Source organism: Cherax quadricarinatus, chromosome 6 (genome assembly GCF_038502225.1).
Source record: "Cherax quadricarinatus isolate ZL_2023a chromosome 6, ASM3850222v1, whole genome shotgun sequence".
Taxonomy (NCBI): Eukaryota; Metazoa; Arthropoda; class Malacostraca; order Decapoda; family Parastacidae; genus Cherax; species Cherax quadricarinatus.
Genome location: NC_091297.1, coordinates 7,962,041 through 7,983,635, shown reverse-complemented (window position 1 = coordinate 7,983,635; position 21,595 = coordinate 7,962,041). Strand labels below are relative to the sequence as shown.

The window sequence follows — 21,595 nt, the reverse complement described above, 5'->3', positions numbered from 1 at the left end:
GTGCTCGGTGTTATTCTCACCCCAAGATCTTTTTCCTTGAGTGAGGTTTCCAGTCTTTGGCCACCTAGACTATGCTGTGTCTGCGGTCTTCTTCGCCCTTCCTCAATCTTCATGACTTTGCATTTGGCAGGGTTAAAATTCAATGAGCCAGTTGCTGGGCCAGGCTTGTAGCCTGTCCAGGTGTGTGTGTGTGTGTGTGTGTGTGTGTGTGTGTGTGTGTGTGTGTGTGTGTGTTTGTGAACGTTGAGTTGTTCTATCAAATATTCAGTCACCCTTTTAACCATTCCCTCTTCTCCTTCCTTCTTCTCCTTCCCTCTTCTCCTTCCCTCTTCTCCTTCCCTCTTCTCCTTCCCTCTTCTCCTTGCCTCTTCTCCTTCCCTCTTCTCCTTGCCTCTTCTCCTTCCCTCTTCTCCTTGCCTCTTCTCCTTGCCTCTTCTCCTTGCCTCTTCTCCTTCCCTCTTCTCCTTCCCTCTTCCCCTTCTCATCAATCACAACTTTCATGTGCGCTGAAAGATACTTCCTCCCCTCTCCCTCCCCTATATCCCCACCGCTCCCTACCTTCCCCTGACACCCACATCCACACCCCTGCCATACCCCCCCACACCCCTACCTTCCCCCCACACTCACTCTCCCCTACCTGGTGGAGAACCAATTAACTGATGTTTATCTCATCTTGGATGTTACCCGATGTAACTGTCTGTCTCTGTCTGCCAGTCTATCTGTCTCTGTCTCTGTCTCTCTCTCTCTTTCTCTCAAACTGTCCGACCATCTCGCTGTCACTTTAAATTCCTTCCCGGCTGTCTGTCTGTCTCGTAATCTCTCTGGTGTCTTACATATCCTTGTATCCTCCTACATCTCGCTGCCCCCGCTGTGTCACAAACCTTGGACCGTCGTACAAGACACAGAAGCTGAGGGAGCAAGATACAGGAAATCAAGAGGTGATTTTAGACGCGCTACAACTCTCTCGAAAACAATTTACCGCACTGATAAACGGTTTAAGACCATAACCAACTCATCCTGCTTGCTGCCTTCTGACACTCCCAGCTCCTGCCGCTGCCTTCGCCATCCTCTCCTAGTGAGCCAAGCAATGACATCAGTCAAGCCTCTCTATCAACGTCTCCAGTACATTTGTACCACATGTCCCAAAGTGGTTGGGCCACTTGCCTTGATTCCTCCTCTTCCCCTCCTCACCATCCTTTTCCAGTTATTTCCATCCTTCCTTATCCTTCTTCCTTCCCATCTTACGACAGCTCTCGTCGTCCTCGATTCGATTCGGAACATCGACTCCCGGACCAAGAAAGCGACCAGCTAGAACTTTGTGAAGAAGTTGATGAAGATTCAAGAAATGACCGAGTGGATATTATTGGGTTGTTAGAGGCAGTCTGGGACTGTTATTAAAGGAGTTTGTGACAGGATCAACTGCGGGAAAGTAACCTGCTTGACATGGGTCTGGCAAACATAATCATTACGAATTATGAACCCAAGAACACATCTCCAGACTTCAACATGGAGAGTTTTGAAAGAAAATATATAACGACTTCTTTTGCAACCTTCAAAGCGACTTAGAATACATAATGATACAGGACACAGACAAAAATAAAGAAGGATACCGAGAAGAATAAATAGGACTAAGGTTCACCAGGACAAGACTCACCAGGACAGACAGACTTACCAGGACAAGACTCACCAGGACAGAGACAGACTTACTTGGACAAGACTCACCAGGACAGAAACAGATTTACCAGGACAAGACTCACCAGGACAGAGAGACTTACCAGGACAAGACTCACCAGGACAGAGACAGACTTACCAGGATAAGACTCACCAGGACAGAGACAGACTTACCAGGATAACGCTCACCAGGACAGAGACAGACTTACCAGGACAAGACTCACCAGGACAGAGACAGACTTACCAGGACAAGACTCACCAGGACAGAGACAGACTTACCAGGACAAGACTCACCAGGACAGAGACAGACTTACCAGGACAAGACTCACCAGGACAGAGACAGACTTACCAGGACAAGACTCACCAGGACAGACAGACTTACCAGGACAAGACTCACCAGGACAGAGACAGATTTACCAGGACAAGACTCACCAGGACAGAGACAGACTTACCAGGACAAGACTCACCAGGACAGAGACAGACTTACCAGGACAAGACTCACCAGGACAGAGACATACTTACCAGGACAGAGACAGACTTACCAGGACAAGACTCACCAGGACAGAGACAGACTTACCAGGACAAGACTCACCAGGACAGAGACAGACTTACAAGGACAGAGACAGACTTATCAGGGCAAGACTTACCAGGAGAGAGACAGACTTACCAGGACAAGACTTACCAGGACAGAGACAGGCTTACCAGGAAAAGACTCACCAGGACAGAGACAGACTTACCAGGACAAGACTTACCAGGAAAGAGACAGACTTACCAGAACAAGACTTACCAGGACAGAGAGAGACTTACCAGGACAATGCTCACCAGGACAGAGACAGACTTACCGGGACAAGACTCATCAGGACACAGACAGACTTACCAGGACAAGACTCACCAGGACAGACAGACTTACCAGGACAATGCTCACCAGGACAATGACAGACTTACAAGGGCAAGACTCACCAGGACAGAGACAGATTTGCCAGGACAGGACTTACCAGGATAGAGAGAGACTTACCAGGACAAGACTCACAAGGACAGAGACAGACTTACCAGGACAAGGCTCACCAGGACAGAGACAGACTTACCAGGACAATACTCACCAGGACAGAGACAGACTTACCAGGACAAGACTCACCAGGACAGAGACAGACTTACCAGGACAAGACTTACCAGGACAAGGCTCACCAGGTCAGAGACAGACTTACCAGGACAAGACTCACCAGGACAGACAGACTTACAAGGGCAAGACTCACCAGAACAGAGACAGACTTACCTGGAAAAGGCTCACCAGGACAGAGACAAACTTACCAGGACAAGACTCACCAGGACAGAGACAGACTTACCAGGCTAAGACTCACCAGGACAGAGACAGATTTGCCAGGACAGGACTTACCAGGATAGAGACAGACTTACCAGGACAAGATTCACCAGGACAGACAGACTTACCAGGAAAAGACTCACCAGGACAGAGACAGACTTACCAGAACAAGACTCACCAGGACAGAGACAGACTTACCAGGACAAGACTCACCAGGACAGACAGACTTACCAGAACAAGACTCACCAGGACAGACAGACTTACCAGGAAAAGACTCACCAGGACAGAGACAGACTTACCAGGACAAGACTCACCAGGACAGAGACAGACTTACCAGGACAAGACTCACCAGGACAGAGACAGACTTACCAGAACAAGACTCACCAGGACAGACAGACTTACCAGGAAAAGACTCACCAGGACAGAGACAGACTTACCAGGACAAGACTCACCAGGACAGACAGACTTACCAGGATACCAGGAAAAGACTCACCAGGACAGAGACAGACTTACCAGGATAACGCTCACCAGGACAGAGACAGACTTACCAGGACAAGACTCACCAGGACAGAGACAGACTTACCAGGACAAGACTCACCAGGACAGAGACAGACTTACCAGGACAAGACTCACCAGGACAGAGACAGACTTACCAGGACAAGACTCACCAGGACAGAGACATACTTACCAGGACAAGACTCACCAGGACAAAGACAGACTTACCAGGACAAGACTCACCAGGACAGAGACAGATTTACCAGGACAATACTCACCAGGACAGAGACAGACTTACCAGGACAAGACTCACCAGGACAGAGACAGACTTACCAGGACAAGACTCACCAGGACAGAGACAGACTTACCAGGACAAGACTCACCAGGACAGAGACAGACTTACCAGGACAAGACTCACCAGGACAGAGACAGACTTACCAGGACAAGACTCACCAGGACAGAGACAGACTTACCAGGACAAGACTCACCAGGACAGAGACAGACTTACCAGAACAAGACTCACCAGGACAGACAGACTTACCAGGAAAAGACTCACCAGGACAGAGACAGACTTACCCGGTAAGACTCACCAGGACAGAGACAGACTTACCAGGACAAGACTCACCAGGACAGAGACAGACTTACCAGGACGAGACTCAACAGGGCAGAGACAGATTTACCAGGACAAGACTTACCAGGACAGAGTCAGACTTACCAGGACAAGACTCACCAGGACAGAGACAGACTTACCAGGACAAGACTCACCAGGACAGAGACAGACTTACCAGGACAAGACTCACCAGGACAGAGACAGACTTACCAGGACAAGACTCACCAGGACAGAGACAGACTTACCAGGACAAGACTCACCAGGACAGAGACAGACTTACCAGGACAAGACTCACCAGGGCAGAGACAGACTTACCAGGACAGAGTCAGACTTACCAGGACAAGACTTACCAGGACAGAGACAGACTTACCAGGACAAGACTTACCAGGACAGAGACAGACTTACCAAGACAAGACTCACCAGGGCAGAGACAGACTTACCAGTGCAAGACTCACCAGGACAGAGATAGACTTACCAGGACAAGACTCACCAGGGCAGAGACAGACTTACCAGGACAAGGCCCACCAAGACAGAGACATACTTACCAGGACAAGGCCCACCAGGACAGAGGTAAATGTCAATAGTTCTCACCATAGTCTTGGAGAGACCAGCAGACGATCCATCACTGTCATAGACTAATAGGAGCGATGCGCCAGCAAGTTGTGTCATGCAACGTTGGTCACCCTCACTGCTGTGAGGCCAAGCATGGTAATGTCTACCACTCTCTCTCTCTCTCTCTCTCTCTCTCTCTCTCTCTCTCTCTCTCTCTCTCTCTCTCTCTCTCTCTCTCTCTCTCTCTCTCAAGATTAGTGTTTGAAACTCTCGTATTCCTAAAATATGTAAATTTTCTCCCAACATATGCCAAGCTAGCACTGTACACAACTTTTGTTAGGTGCTAGCCTCTGGGCCAGGAAAGATGATACTAGACCTGAGGAGGATGAACTACTAGGAAGACGTAATTTACCCATACTAGTAAATCTAGAAGAGAGACAGAAGCTAGGGAGACATGACCACATCATACAAAATACTCAAAGAAACATAGTGGATTCTGACAGACTGTCTGGGATGCGAGGATAAGCAGATGAGGCATAAGGGCGTCAGGAAGTACTTTTTCAGCTTTACACGAAGTTATGCCAGAGGCAAACACTACACGCAGTTTCAAGCGTAGGTATGATTAGGCCTGCGGTAAAAACCAGTCGATGAGAGTTGAGAGAAGGGGCCAGGAGCTATGGTTCAACCCATGTCTCTGGAGGGAGAGAACTTTGAGAGAACCAGACTAGAAGTTTGTTGGTAAGAGATAAGATTTTCTTCGGATTTTTAACCCCGGAGGGTTAGCCACCCAGGATAACCCAGGAAAGTCAGTGCGTCATCGAGGACTGTCTAACTTATTTCCATTGGGGTTCTCAATCTTGTCCCCCAGGATGCCACCCACACCAGTCGACTAACACCCAGGTACCTATTTGCTGCTAGGTGAATAGGACAACAGGTATAAGGAAACGTGTCGGAATGTTTCTACCCGCCGGGAATCGAACCCGGGCCCTCCGTGTGTGAAACGAGAGCTTTAAGCTGTTCAGATGTCAGCCAGGAAGTCACCCTGGGTGGCTTAGTCCAGGATGTCACAATAGCTGGCTTAGTCCAGGATGTCACAATAGCTGGCTTAGTCCAGGATGTCACAATAGCTGGCTTAGTCCAGGATGTCACAATAGCTGGCTTAGTAAAGGATGTCACCCTGGCTAACTGCTTCCTACTGCCCAAGCAAACTGTCCCTGCACCTTCCACAACCTCCGACACCACCGCTCATGCTGCCTCGACCACCGCCACCAGCACATCCCAACCTGATGTTACACCACCATTACACATCTCCACTCCTCCTGTCGACCCTCAGTCACCTGCTAGCACCATAGTACACTCGTCTACTGAAACCACGTCAGAAGAAGAAGATATTGACAAGTCTAGCACACAAACATAGGAAAGCCTTACCTTCTACACTGCTCCATCAAACGCTGACACCATGACCTACACTGAACTCTACCAAGGCCTCGATGCAGGGACTGTCAAGTTTACCTGCGAACAGACTCCATCATTTCACAATCACGCAAGTTCTGAAATTTCTCAAACCTCTACGATTCACCTCTGGAAACAAAACAGAACCACCACCTCTCTAGGAGCAGCTTCAAGAAATTTGAGAATGGCTCTTCTACAAAGGTGCCACCTTAAGCTGGCAGCAGGTTAGGTGGCAGGACAGAGCAGGCAGGTAAGAACATCAGAGGGCAGCATACTACTGGTGGTGTTATTGGACGTGATTCAGCCCTGGCACTTTCTCCACGACTGTGGACACTTCTCTCCAATGTTTGTAGATGAATGGTTCAGAGAACCGACATGTTGATAAATTAGACATATGTGCAACTCTTGGGTATCTTTATTGTAGACGTTTACAATAAACGTCTACAATAAAGATACCCAGATGTTGCACATGTGTCTTAATCTCATCAAGATTCTCCTTTGTATGGACTGATGAAGCCACTGTGTGGCGAAACGTTTCCTCAATAAAGATACCCAAGAGTTGCACATGTGTCTAATTTATCAACTTCTCTCCAAAGTCATTCTTCGCATGTTCCATCTTCCCAGCTCACCCAACATGGGGTCTTAACTAAACTTTTTTGTCTTGTCTTGTCTTGTCTTATCTTATCTTGTACCAGCACTCATAGTGGTGAGTTCAACACACTCAGAGTGGTAAGTTCAATGCACTCAGAGTGGTAAGTTCAACGCACTCAGAGTGGTAAGTTCAACACACTCAGAGTGGTAAGTTCAATCCACTCAGAGTGGTAAATTCAACACACTCAGAGTGGTGAGTTCAACACACTCAGAGTGGTGAGTTCAACACACTCAGAGTGGTAAGTTCAATGCACTCAGAGTGGTAAGTTCAACGCACTCAGAGTGGTAAGTTCAACTCACTCAGAGTGTTAAGTTCAACACACACATAGTGGCGAGTTCAACACACTCAGAGTGGTAAGATCAACACACTCAGAGTGGTAAGTTCAATGCACTCAGAGTGGTGAGTTCAACACACTCAGAGTGGTGAGTTCAACACACTCAGAGTGGTAAGTTCAATGCACTCAGAGTGGTAAGTTCAACACACTCAGAGTGGTGAGTTCAACACACTCAGAGTGGTGAGTTCAACACACTCAGAGTGGTAAGTTCAATGCACTCAGAGTGGTAAGTTCAACGCACTCAGAGTGGTAAGTTCAACTCACTCAGAGTGTTAAGTTCAACACACACATAGTGGCGAGTTCAACACACTCAGAGTGGTAAGATCAACACACTCAGAGTGGTAAGTTCAATGCACTCAGAGTGGTAAGTTCAACGCACTCAGAGTGGTAAGTTCAACTCACTCAGAGTGTTAAGTTCAACACACACATAGTGGCGAGTTCAACACACTCAGAGTGGTAATATCAACACACTCAGAGTGGTAAGTTCAATGCACTCAGAGTGGTAAGTTCAACGCACTCAGAGTGGTAAGATCAACACACTCAGAGTGGTAAGTTCAATGCACTCAGAGTGGTAAGTTCAACACACTCAGAGTGGTAAGATCAACGCACTCAGAGTGGTAAGTTCAATGCACTCAGAGTGGTAAGTTCAACGCACTCAGAGTGGTAAGTTCAACGCACTCAGAGTGGTAAGTTCAACACACTCAGAGTGGTAAGTTCAACACACTCAGAGTGGTAAGTTCAACACACTCAGAGTGGTAACTTCAAAACACTCAGAGTGGTAAGTTCAACACACTCAGAGTGGTAAGTTCAACACACTCAGAGTGGTAAGTTCAACACACTCAGAGTGGTAACTTCAACACACTCAGAGTGGTAAGTTCAACACACTCAGAGTGTTAAGTTCAACACACTCAGAGTGTTAAGTTCAACTCACTCAGAGTGGTAAATTCAACACACTCAAGGGGGTAAGTTCAACTCACTCAGAGTGTTAAGTTCAACACACTCAGAGTGTTAAGTTCAACACAATCAGAGTGGTAAGATCAACACACTCAGAGTGGTAAGTTCAACACACTCAGAGTGGTAACTTCAACACACTCAGAGTGGTAAGTTCAACACACTCAGAGTGGTAAGTTCAACCCACTCAGAGTGTTAAGTTCAACACACTCAGAGTGTTAAGTTCAACACAATCAGAGTGGTAAGTTCAACACACTCAGAGTGGTAAGTTCAACACACTCAGAGTGGTAAGTTCAACACACTCAGAGTGGTAAGTTCAACACACTCAGAGTGGAAAGTTCAACACACTCAGAGTGTTAAGTTCAACACACTCAGAGTGTTAAGTTCAACACAATCAGAGTGGTAAGTTCAACACACTCAGAGCGGTAAGTTCAACTCACTCAAAGTGGTAAGTTAAACTCACTCAGAGTGGTAAGTTCAACACACTCAGAGTGGTAAGTTCAAAACACTCAGAGTGATAAGTTCAACACACTCAAGGGGGTAAGTTCAACACACTCAGAGTGGTAAGTTCAAATCACTCAGAGTGGTAAGTTCAACACACTCAAGGGGGGTAAGTTCAACTCACTCAGAGTGGTAAGTTCAACTCACTCAGAGTGGTAAGTTCAAATCACTCAGAGTGGTAAGTTCAACACACTCAGAGTGGTAAGTTCAACTCACTCAGAGTGGTAAGTTCAACTCACTCAGAGTGGTAAGTTCAACACACTCAGAGTGGTAAGTTTAACACACTCAGAGTGGTAAGTTCAACACACTCAGAGTGGTAAGTTCAACTCACTCAGTGTGGTAAGTTCAACTCACTCAGAGTGGTAAGTTCAACACACTCAGAGTGGTAAGTTTAACACACTCAGAGTGGTAAGTTCAACACACTCATAGTGGTAAGTTCAACACACTCAGAGTGGTAAGTTCAACACACTCAGAGTGGTAAGTTCAACACACTCAGAGTGGTAAGTTCAACACTCTCAGAGTGGTAAGTTCAACACACTCAGAGTGGTAAGTTCAACACACTCAGATTGGTAAGTTCAACACACTCAGAGTGGTAAGTTCAACACACTCAGAGTGGTAAGTTCAACACACTCAGAGTGGTAAGTTCAACACACTCAGATTGGTAAGTTCAACACACTCAGAGTGGTAAGTTCAACACACTCAGAGCGGTAAGTTCAACTCACTCAGGGTGGTAAGTTCAACACACTCAGAGTGGTAAGTTCAACACAGTCAGAGTGGTAAGTTCAACACACTCAAAGTGGTAAGTTCAACTCACTCAGAGTGGTAAGTTCAACACACTCAGAGTGGTAAGTTCAACACACTCAGAGTGGTAAGTTCAACACACTCAGAGTGGTAAGTTCAACACATTCAAGGTGGTAAGTTCAACTCACTCAGGGTGGTAAGTTCAACACACTCAGAGTGGTAAGTTCAACACACTCAGGGTGGTAAGTTCAACACACTCAGGGTGGTAAGTTCAACACACTCAGAGTGGTATGTTCTACTCACTCAGAGTGGTAAGTTCAATACACTCAGAGTGGTAAGCTCAACACACTCAGAGTGGTAAGTTCAACTCACTCAGAGTGGTAAGTTCAACACACTCAGGGAGGTAAGTTCAACACACTCAGAGTGGTAAGTTCAACTCACTCAGAGTGGTAAGTTCAACTCACTCAGAGTGGTAAGTTCAACACACTCCGGGTGGTAAGTTCAACACACTCAGAGTGGTAAGTTCAACACACTCAGAGTGGTAAGTTCAACACACTCAGGGTGGTAAGTTCAACACACTCAGTGTGGTAAGTTCAACACACTCAGAGTGGTAAGTTCAACACACTCAGAGTGGTAAGTTCAACACTCTCAGAGTGGTAAGTTCAACACACTCAGAGTGGTAAGTTCAACACACTCAGGGTGGTAAGTTCAACACACTCAGAGTAGTAAGTTCAACACACTCAGAGTGGTAAGCTCAACACACTCAGAGTGGAAAGTTCAACTCACTCAGAGTAGTAAGTTCGATACACTCAGAGTGGTAAGTTGACCTTACCACCCTAAGTGTGTTGAACTTACCACTCCGAGTGTGTTGAACTTACCACTCTAAGTGTGTGGAACTTACCACCCTGAGTGTATTGAGCTTACCACCCTAAGTGTGTTGAACTTACCACCCTAAGTGTGTTGAACTTACCACACTAAGTGTGTTAAACTTACCACTCTGAGTGTGTGTGGTAAGTTCAGCACACTTAGGGTGGTAAGTTCAACACACTCAGAGTGGTAAGTTCAACACACTTAGGGTGGTAAGTTCTACACACTTAGGGTGGTAAGTTCAACACACTTAGGGTGGTAAGCTCAACACACTCAGGGTGGTAAGTTCAACACACTTAGAGTGGTAAGTTCAACACACTTAGGGTGGTAAGTTCAACTCACTCAGAGTGGTAAGTTCAACACACTTAAGGTGGTAAGTTCAACTCACTCAGAGTGGTAAGTTCAACACACTTAGGGTGGTAAGTTCAACACACTCAGAGTGGTAAGTTCAACACACTTAGGGTGGTAAGTTCAACTCACTCAGAGTGGTAAGTTCAACACACTCAGAGTGGTAAATTCAACACACTCAGAGTGGTAAGTTCAACACACTCAGATTGGTAAGTTCAACACACTCAGAGTGGTAAGTTCAACACACTCAGAGTGGTAAGTTCAACTCAATCAGGGTGGTAAGTTCAACACACTCAGAGTGGTAAGTTCAACACAGTCAGAGTGGTAAGTTCAACACACTCAGAGTGATAAGTTCAACTCACTCAGAGTGGTAAGTTCAACACACTCAGAGTGGTAAGTTCAACACACTCAGAGTGGTAAGTTCAACTCACTCAGGGTGGTAAGTTCAACACACTCAGAGTGGTAAGTTCAACACACTCAGAGTGGTAAGTTCAACACACTCAAGGTGGTAAGTTCAACTCACTCAGGGTGGTATGTTCAACACACTCAGAGTGGTAAGCTCAACACACTCAGGGTGGTAAGTTCAACACACTCAGGGTGGTAAGTTCAACACACTCAGAGTGGTATGTTCAACTCACTCAGAGTGGTAAGTTCAATACACTCAGAGTGGTAAGCTCAACACACTCAGAGTGGTAAGTTCAACTCACTCAGAGTGGTAAGTTCAACACACTCAGGGAGGTAAGTTCAACACACTCAGAGTGGTAAGTTCAACTCACTCAGAGTGGTAAGTTCAACTCACTCAGAGTGGTAAGTTCAACACACTCCGGGTGGTAAGTTCAACACACTCAGAGTGGTAAGTTCAACACACTCAGAGTGGTAAGTTCAACACACTCAGGGTGGTAAGTTCAACACACTCAGGGTGGTAAGTTCAACACACTCAGAGTGGTAAGTTCAACACACTCAGAGTGGTAAGTTCAACACTCTCAGAGTGGTAAGTTCAACACACTCAGAGTGGTAAGTTCAACACACTCAGGGTGGTAAGTTCAACACACTCAGAGTAGTAAGTTCAACACACTCAGAGTGGTAAGCTCAACACACTCAGAGTGGTAAGTTCAACTCACTCAGAGTAGTAAGTTCGATACACTCAGAGTGGTAAGTTGACCTTACCACCCTAAGTGTGTTGAACTTACCACTCTGAGTGAGTTGAACTTACCACCCTAAGTGTGTTGAACTTACCACTCCGAGTGTGTTGAACTTACCACTCTAAGTGTGTGGAACTTACCACCCTGAGTGTATTGAGCTTACCACCCTAAGTGTGTTGAACTTACCACCCTAAGTGTGTTGAACTTACCACACTAAGTGTGTTGAACTTACCACTCTGAGTGTGTGTGGTAAGTTCAGCACACTTAGGGTGGTAAGTTCAACACACTCAGAGTGGTAAGTTCAACACACTTAGGGTGGTAAGTTCTACACACTTAGGGTGGTAAGTTCAACACACTTAGGGTGGTAAGCTCAACACACTCAGGGTGGTAAGTTCAACACACTTAGAGTGGTAAGTTCAACACACTCAGGGTGGTAAGTTCAACACACTCAGAGTGGTAAGTTCAACACACTTAGGGTGGTAAGTTCAACTCACTCAGAGTGGTAAGTTCAACACACTTAAGGTGGTAAGTTCAACTCACTCAGAGTGGTCAGTTCAACACACTTAGGGTGGTAAGTTCAACACACTCAGAGTGGTAAGTTCAACACACTTAGGGTGGTAAGTTCAACTCACTCAGAGTGGTAAGTTCAACACACTTAGGGTGGTAAGTTCAACTCACTCAGGGTGGTAAGTTCAACACACTCAGAGTGGTAAGTTCAACACACTTAGGGTGGTAAGTTCAACACACTCAGAGTGGTAAGTTCAACACACTCAGAGTGGTAAGTTCAACACACTCAGAGTGGTAAGTTCAACGCACTTGGGGTGGTAAGTTCAACACACTCAGAGTGGTAAGTTCAACACACTCAGAGTGGTAAGTTCAACACACTCAGAGTGGTAAGTTCAACACACTCAGAGTGGTAAGTTCAACACACTCAGAGTGGTAAGTTCAACACACTCAGAGTGGTAAGTTCAACACACTCAGAGTGGTAAGTTCAACACACTCAGAGTGGTAAGTTCAACTCACTCAGAGTGGTAAGTTCAACTCACTCAGAGTGGTAAGTTCAACTCACTCAGAGTGGTAAGTTCAACTCACTCAGAGTGGTAAGTTCAACTCACTCAGAGAGGTAAGTTCAACACACTCAGAGTGGTAAGTTCAACACACTCAGAGTGGTAAGTTCAACACACTCAGAGTGGTAAGTTCAACACACTCAGAGTGGTAAGTTCAACCCACTTAGGGTGGTAAGTTCAACACACTCAGAGTGGTAAGTTCAACACACTCAGAGTGGTAAGTTCAACACACTCAGAGTGGTAAGTTCAACACACTCAGAGTGGTAAGTTCAACACACTCAGAGTGGTAAGTTCAACACACTCAGAGTGGTAAGTTCAACACACTCAGAGTGGTAAGTTCAACACACTCAGAGTGGTAAGTTCAACACACTCAGAGTGGTAAGTTCAACTCACTCAGAGTGGTAAGTTCAACTCACTCAGAGTGGTAAGGTCAACTCACTCAGAGTGGTAAGTTCAACTCACTCAGAGTGGTAAGTTCAACACACTCAGAGTGGTAAGTTCAACTCACTCAGAGTGGTAAGTTCAACTCACTCAGAGTGGTAAGTTCAACTCACTCAGAGTGGTAAGTTCAACACACTCAGAGTGGTAAGTTCAACTCACTCAGAGTGGTAAGTTCAACTCACTCAGAGTGGTAAGTTCAACACACTCAGAGTGGTAAGTTCAACTCACTCAGAGTGGTAAGTTCAACACACTCAGAGTGGTAAGTTCAACTCACTCAGAGTGGTAAGTTCAACACACTCAGAGTGGTAAGTTCAACTCACTCAGAGTGGTAAGTTCAACTCACTCAGAGTGGTAAGTTCAACTCACTCAGAGTGGTAAGTTCAACTCACTCAGAGTGGTAAGTTCAACTCACTCAGAGTGGTAAGTTCAACACACTCAGAGTGGTTAGTTCAACTCACTCAGAGTGGTAAGTTCAACTCACTCAGAGTGGTAAGTTCAACTCACTCAGAGTGGTAAGTTCAACACACTCAGAGTGGTAAGTTCAACACACTCAGAGTGGTAAGTTCAACTCACTCAGAGTGGTAAGTTCAACTCATTCAGAGTGGTAAGTTCAACACACTCAGAGTGGTAAGTTCAACTCACTCAGAGTGGTAAGTTCAACACACTCAGAGTGGTAAGTTCAACACACTCAGAGTGGTAAGTTCAACTCACTCAGAGTGGTAAGTTCAACTCACTCAGAGTGGTAAGTTCAACACACTCAGAGTGGTAAGTTCAACTCACTCAGAGTGGTAAGTTCAACTCACTCAGAGTGGTAAGTTCAACACACTCAGAGTGGTAAGTTCAACACACTCAGAGTGGTAAGTTCAACTCACTCAGAGTGGTAAGTTCAACTCACTCAGAGTGGTAAGTTCAACTCACTCAGAGTGGTAAGTTCAACTCACTCAGAGTGGTAAGTTCAACTCACTCAGAGTGGTAAGTTCAACTCACTCAGAGTGGTAAGTTCAACTCACTCAGAGTGGTAAGTTCAACTCACTCAGAGTGGTAAGTTCAACTCACTCAGAGTGGTAAGTTCAACTCACTCAGAGTGGTAAGTTCAACTCACTCAGAGTGGTAAGTTCAACTCACTCAGAGTGGTAAGTTCAACACACTCAGAGTGGTAAGTTCAACTCACTCAGAGTGGTAAGTTCAACTCACTCAGAGTGGTAAGTTCAACTCACTCAGAGTGGTAAGTTCAACTCACTCAGAGTGGTAAGTTCAACACACTCAGAGTGGTAAGTTCAACTCACTCAGAGTGGTAAGTTCAACTCACTCAGAGTGGTAAGTTCAACTCACTCAGAGTGGTAAGTTCAACTCACTCAGAGTGGTAAGTTCAACTCACTCAGAGTGGTAAGTTCAACACACTCAGAGTGGTAAGTTCAACTCACTCAGAGTGGTAAGTTCAACACACTCAGAGTGGTAAGTTCAACACACTCAGAGTGGTAAGTTCAACTCACTCAGAGTGGTAAGTTCAACTCACTCAGAGTGGTAAGTTCAACTCACTCAGAGTGGTAAGTTCAACTCACTCAGAGTGGTAAGTTCAACACACTCAGAGTGGTAAGTTCAACTCACTCAGAGTGGTAAGTTCAACTCACTCAGAGTGGTAAGTTCAACACACTCAGAGTGGTAAGTTCAACTCACTCAGAGTGGTAAGTTCAACTCACTCAGAGTGGTAAGTTCAACACACTCAGAGTGGTAAGTTCAACTCACTCAGAGTGGTAAGTTCAACACACTCAGAGTGGTAAGTTCAACTCACTCAGAGTGGTAAGTTCAACTCACTCAGAGTGGTAAGTTCAACACACTCAGAGTGGTAAGTTCAACTCACTCAGAGTGGTAAGTTCAACTCACTCAGAGTGGTAAGTTCAACACACTCAGAGTGGTAAGTTCAACTCACTCAGAGTGGTAAGTTCAACTCACTCAGAGTGGTAAGTTCAACACACTCAGAGTGGTAAGTTCAACTCACTCAGAGTGGTAAGTTCAACTCACTCAGAGTGGTAAGTTCAACACACTCAGAGTGGTAAGTTCAAGTCACTCAGAGTGGTAAGTTCAACTCACTCAGAGTGGTAAGATCAACTCACTCAGAGTATTAAAAGGTTCAGTGTCAGAATTTAACTCTTAATTCCAGTTTGAGTAAGAGTTAATCCGCGTTAACTTACGGCGACCTGACATAAGTGTTTACCTGCTGACCTGAGAGGTCACAGTGACTTCTGCTGGCCTGGGAGGTTATACAATGACGTATGGTGACCTGGGAGGCCACACAGTGACCTAAGATGAGAGGGAAACATGAAACGTCTGGCACTCACGTCAGACACAACGGAGGTGGCGTGCTTCTCGAGGTCATAGTGCCACCCTAGGTCACAAGGGATGACCTTGGTGGTGTCGGGAGGTCGGGTGACCCCTCCTCTTCCCCACACCTGAGAGAGGTCATCCAGAATCTCAAACTGTTCCGTGAAATTGTAGTCGTACCTCAGGCAGCGGCTGTATTGCTGCGTCTCGTTGTCGTACGGGATGCTGCCGGGGATAGCATATCATTATTATTAGTAATAGAAGTAGCAGGAACAGTAGTAGTAGCAGTAGTAGTAGTAATAGTAGTAGTAGTAATAGTAGTAAGAGTGGTAGTAGTAGTAGTAAGAGTGGTAGTAGTAGTAGTAGTAAGAGTGGTAGTAGTAGTAGTAGTAAGAGTGGTAGTAGTAGTAGTAGTAGTAGTAAGAGTGGTAGTAGTAGTAGTAGTAAGAGTGGTAGTAGTAGTAGTAGTAGTAGTAGTAAGAGTGGTAGTAGTAGTAGTAGTAGTAGTAGTAGTAAGAGTGGTAGTAGTAGTAGTAATAAGAGTGGTAGTAGTAGTAGTAGTAGTAGTAATAAGAGTGGTAGTAGTAGTAGTAGTAATAAGAGTGGTAGTAGTAGTAGTAGTAGTAGTAATAAGAGTGGTAGTAGTAGTAGTAGTAAGAGTGGTAGTAGTAGTAGTAGTAGTAGTAGTAAGAGTGGTAGTAGTAGTAGTAGTAAGAGTGGTAGTAGTAGTAGTAGTAATAAGAGTGGTAGTAGTAGTAGTAAGAGTGGTAGTAGTAGTAGTAGTAGTAGTAGTAGTAAGAGTGGTAGTAGTAGTAGTAGTAGTAAGAGTGGTAGTAGAAGTAGCAGTAGTAATAGTATTAATAAGGTGGCGTGAGTGGTAGTAATGGTGGTGGTAGGTATTGAGTGGTAGTAGGTAATGGTGGTGGTGGTGGTGGTGGTAAGGTGGTGGTAGTGGTAGTAAGTGGTAAGGTGGCAGGTGGTAGTGAGGTAATAAGGTGGCGGTGGTAGTGGTAGGTAGTGGTGGTGGTGGTGGTGTGGTAATGGAGGGGTGGTGGGTGGAGTGGTGGTAGGTGGTGGAGTGGTAGTGGTAGTGGTAAGGTGGTGGATAGTGGAATGGTGTGGTAGTGGAGTAGTGGTAGGTGGTGGTAGTGAGTAATAAGGTGGTGGTGGTAGTGAGTAAGGTGGTGGTAGTGGTAGTAATGGTGGTAGGTAGTAGTGGTAGGTGGAGGTGGTGGTAGTGGTGTGGTAAGGTGGTGGTATTGGTGGTGGTAGGTGGAGGTAGGTGGTGGTGGTAAGGTGGATAGGTGGATGGTAGTAGGTGGTGGAGGTAAGGTGGGTTGTGGTGGTAGTGGAATAAGGTGGTGGTGGTGGTGGTGGGTGGGATGGATGGTAGGTGGTGGTGGAGGTGGTGGTGGAAGGTGGTGGTGGCAGTGGTAATTAAGGTGGTGGTGGCGGAAGGTGGTGGAGGTGGTGGTGGTATGGTGGTGGTGGTGGTGGAGGTAAGGTGGTGGTGGTGGTAGGTGGTAGGTGGGTGAGGTAGTGATGGTAGTGTGGTAGGTGGTGGTAGGTGGTGTAGTGGTGGGTGGTGGTAGGTGGTGGTGGTGGTGGTGGAGGTGGTGGTGGTGGTGGTGGTGAGGTGGTGGAGGTGGTGGTGGTGGTAGGTGGTGGTGGTGGTGGTGGTAATAATAGGTGGTGGTGGTGGGAGTGGTGGTAAGGGTGGTGGTGGTGGTGGTGGTGGTGGAGTAGGTGGAATGGTGGTGGTGTGGTTGAGGTGGTGGTGGAGGTGGTAATGAGGTGGTGGTGGTGGAGGTGGTAAGGAGGTGGTGGTGGTGGTGGTAAGGTGGTGGTGGTGGTAAGGTGGTGGTGGTGGTGGTGGTAAGGTGGTGGTGGTGGTGGTGGTAAGGAGGAGGTGGTGGTGATAGTGGTGGTGGAGATGGTGGTGGTGGTGGTGGTAGTGGTGGTGGCAGGTGCTGGAAGGTGGTGGTGGTGGGTGGTGGTGGTGGTGGTGAAGGTTGGTGTAGGATGGTGATGGTGGTGAAGGATGGTGGTGGTGGTGGTAGGTGGTGGTGGTGGTGGTGGTGGTGGTGTAGGTGGTGGTGGTGGTGGTGGTGTGGTGGGGTGGTGGTAAGGTGGTAGTAGTGGTGGTAGTGGTGGTGGTGTGGTGGTGGTGGTGGTGGTGGTGGTGGTGGCAGGTGGTAGGTGGAGTGGTGGTGGTAAGGTGGAGGTGGTAAGGTAAGGTGGTGGATGTGGTGGTGGTGTGGTGGTGGTGGTGGTGGTGGTGGTGGTGGTGGTGGTAGGTGGTGGTGGTGGTGGTGGTGGAGGTGGTGGTAGTGGTGGTGGTGAGTGGTGGTGGTGGTGGTGGTGGTGGTGGTGGTGGTGGTGGTGGTGGTGGTGGTGGTGGTGGTGGTGGTGGTGGTGGTGGTGGAGTGGTGGTAGTGGTGTGAGGTGGTGGTGGTGGTAGGTGGTGTAAGGTGGTGGTGGTAGTGGTAAGGTGGTAGGTAGTGCGGTGGTAGTGGTGTGGTAGTGGTCGTAAGGTGGTGGTAGGTGGTGGTCGTAGTAAGGGTGGTGGTGGTGGTGGTAGTGGTGGTGGTAGGTGGTGGTGGTGGTGTGGTGGGTGGTGGTGGTGGTGGTGGTGGAATGGTGGTGGTGAGGTGGTGGTGGTGGGGTGGAGGTGGTGAGGTGGTGGTGGTGGTAGGTGGTAGTGGTGGTGGTAGGTGGTGGTAGTGATGGTGGTAGGTGCTGGTGGTGGTAGTGGTGGAGGTAGGTGGTGGTAGGTGGTGGTGGTGGTGGAGGTAGGTGGTGAGTGGTGGTGGTGGTGGTGGTGGGTGGTGGTGGTGGTAGGTGGTGGTAGTGGGTGGTGGTGGTGGTGGGTGGTGGAGGTGGTGGTAGGTGGTGGTGGTGGTGGTGGTGTGGTGAGGTGGTGGGGTGGTGGTGGTGGTGGTGGTGGAGGTGGATGGTGGTGATGGTGGAGTGGTGGTAGGTGGTGGTGGTGGTGGTGGTGGTGGTGGTGGTAGGTGGTGGTGGTGGTGGTGGTAGTGGTGGAGGTGGTGGAGGTGGTGGTAGGTGGTGGTGGTGGTGGTGGTGGAGTGGTAGTGGAGGTGGTGGTGGTGGTAGTGGTAAGGTGGTGGTGGTGGTGGTGGTGGTGGTGGTGGTAATGGTGGTGGGTGGTGGTGGTGGTGGTGGTGGTGGTGGTAGGTGGTGGTGGTGGTGGTGGTGGTGGTGGTGGTGGTGGAAGGTGGTGGTGGAGGTGGTGGATGGTAGGGTGGTGGTGGTGGTGGTGGTGGAGGTGGTGGTAGTAGGTGGTGGTGGTGGTGGTGGTGGTGGAGTAGTAGGTGGTGGTGGTGGTGGTATTGTTAGTAGTGGTAATGTAGTAGTAGTAGAAAGAGTAGTAGTAGTAGTAGTAGAAAGAGTGGTGGTAGTAGTAGTTTTATTGTTATTTTTGTGGATTATTATTATAATCATGGGGAGCGCTAAACCCATAGGGATTATACAACGCTTGTGGATGGGGTGGTAGATGGAAGGTATTCAGGCTTAATTCAGGGAACTGAAGCACAGATCCAATTCCCTAGATCAAGAGCCCCTCACCAGCGTCAAGGAATCTCTCTTGAAGGGTATTATTTGTAGATTTTTTTCTCCAGCCCCTGGTGGGGCGTCGATCCCCCCCCCCTCTCAGCGGGGACTGCGACCTATATCAAGGGAGCTGCGACCCCTCTCAAGGCGGCGACGCTCAAGGTCTGGAGATGAAGAAAGATTGAATAATGTATGCTAAAACAAGAGCTCAGCTTGCACGTGTTCATTACCATGCATGGCTAACCCGACGGGCTGGAGTTTTGAGACTCTATGACCGCGGGTTCAATCCCGGCCGGGGGTATGGTTTATTTGCAATCGTGTCATTACGATTTCTTGAGTCATGTTGACGGCAGTGAAGGGACTTGAGCTAGAGTTCGTCACGGCCACGCTAGCTGGAGATTCGTCTGTAAAAACTTGCATTTGTGGTCACAGAGGTGCCTGTGCTAACTTTCCTATGGTGTAGAAATATACCTAGTTGGATGAATCTTATTGTGGCTAGCTGGTCTAGTGGCTAACGCGACGGGCTGGAGTTTTGAGACTCTATGACCGCGGGTTCAATCCCAGCCGGGGGTATGGTTTAAGATTAGTTTGTTATCCGATCATAGATCAGATACATATGCATCTTCTGGAGAACTCTTCCCTCATTACGAAAGTCTCTGCTAGACTGTACACCCGCGTGTTAGTTTAGGGAAATTGCTGTTTCCCCAAGAACGGGAAAAAAAAAATCCGGAAATATATGCCTGGAAACTGATAATATACTTAAGAGGCATTATTTTTATTAACCTGCATCTCAGACTGAAGGAACCAGCCTATTTTGTTTGTATTGAGAGAACTGGCAGTAACGTCTGTAGACGCTAGGTCAGCAGATATCCGTCCATAAAAGAGGACAGGAGCTAGCAACAACATACATTCAGTCGAGAGTGAAATTTGATTTCGGTAAGTGAACGTGTGTGTGAAGGCCGGGTGACAAGGTGGCCGGGTGACGAGGTGGCCGGGTGACGAGGTGGCCGGGTGACGAGGTGGCCGGGTGCCCAGTCCGGCCACCCGACATTGAAACATTCGTGGCCGGTTTCGTGTGTGTGTTCCCGTGCCGTGGATTGACGATCTCCAGGAAAATTAGACATTCTTCCTACCATGAATAGATACGAACATGTCAACGAGTATAACAAGTACTACGGGAGTACTACTCCCGTGTGGCTCATTCGTCAGGTGACGCGTGCCAAGCAGAAGACGAAGTGGAGGCGTCCAGCGTCATCTCTTAAATCAAGCCAACAATTTCAGTCTCAGGAACGACAAGACGTCACATGCTCCCGTTACAATGAGCCAAGTAAGCTCTAAATTACTTAGGTCTGCCTATTTAGTGCTGCAGTGCCTAGGGTCGATGTTGACTGAATAGGACTTTCCATTTGAGGTCGTGACATACGGGTATTCGCCCAAACCCAAGTAATGGCCGAAGTTATATGTCAACATGGCATGTATTAACCCTATTTGTAATCCCCTTCCACACAGCCCTGGTGAGTCTGTAGACGGCGAACTACGGAGGTGAAACACTTGAGGAGGCTGCAAGTAGTTCTGAGATGTCATCAAAAAGATGAGTATTAATACACTTAGTGATTCCTGTATTAAAATAATTTTTTATTACTCGTCTTACCCAAAATCCTACACGGTGTATTATTATTATTATTATTATTATTATTATTATTATTATTATTATTATTATTATTATTATTATTATTATTATTATTACTGCAAGCTAGTCAACAGGCAGCCACCTACCATCTACAATTGTCTCACCTGAGATTCTTGGTGAGGTATAGAGAAAGGTTGGCGTGGTCGAGGCTTGGGACCCTGCACCAGTGGTCGGGCGTGGAAGCCATGAAGAGCTGGTTGTAGGCGTGGAAGCCGCAGGGCATAGTACCAGGTAGCAGCAAGAACCACAAGATCATCTTCTGGTAGGTACCGTACTCCCCGAGGTCATACAGGATCTCATCGAAGTCCATCTGTAAGGTGGCGTTGTAGTGGTGATGGTGTGGTGTGGTGGTAGTGTGGTGTGGTGATGATGAACTAATGTCAGTATGATAATAATGGGAGCTTTACGTGAGTTACTGAAACACCAGGAGAAGAAGAAAGCTGCTGAGGAAGGAAACTTGCTAACAGAAGAACCCAACGAAGGGAATCTGCTAACAGAAAAACTGAACGAAAGGAACCTAGTGGAAATGCTACAAAAGAAGTGAATCTACGTCTAGATCAATACAGTAGTTGGAGATACTTCTACAGTCGAGTGTTTACTGTAGTGTCAAGTGCTGGGACAGCCAAGGAAAGACGCTGAGCGGTGTTGGTACTCCTAGTTAGTGAAAGGTCCTTGCACTGTGCGCTGCAACATGGCGCTCCCCTCCCTGACCTTTCTAGTCAATTATGCAGGGTTCAATTATTTTAGAAAAATGGAAATGTTGCAGCAGAAAGATCAGAAAAGAAGAGAAGAAAACTAGTTGAATGCAGGTGGGAACGGGTTGATGGAGTGAAGGAAGGTAAGCAAAGATCTCCTGGGACGACAAGGAAGA

At 47.2% G+C, this 21,595-nt stretch overlaps 1 protein-coding gene across 1 annotated transcript in view; it reads right to left on the bottom strand.

Moving 5' to 3' along the window:
• Positions 1 to 21,595, bottom strand: part of LOC128691953 (beta-alanine transporter-like) — a 145,604-nt gene that overhangs the window by 90,577 nt on the left and 33,432 nt on the right. The window contains exons 2-3 of the mRNA XM_070082081.1: positions 20,829 to 21,595; positions 15,482 to 15,689 (exon numbers count right to left, since the gene is read on the bottom strand). The exon at positions 20,829 to 21,595 is cut by the window's right edge and continues 1,043 nt beyond it. Of these exons, the coding sequence (XP_069938182.1) occupies positions 15,482 to 15,689; positions 20,829 to 21,034 (414 nt within the window). The 5' untranslated portion in view covers positions 21,035 to 21,595. The remainder of the gene's footprint in view (positions 1 to 15,481; positions 15,690 to 20,828) is intronic.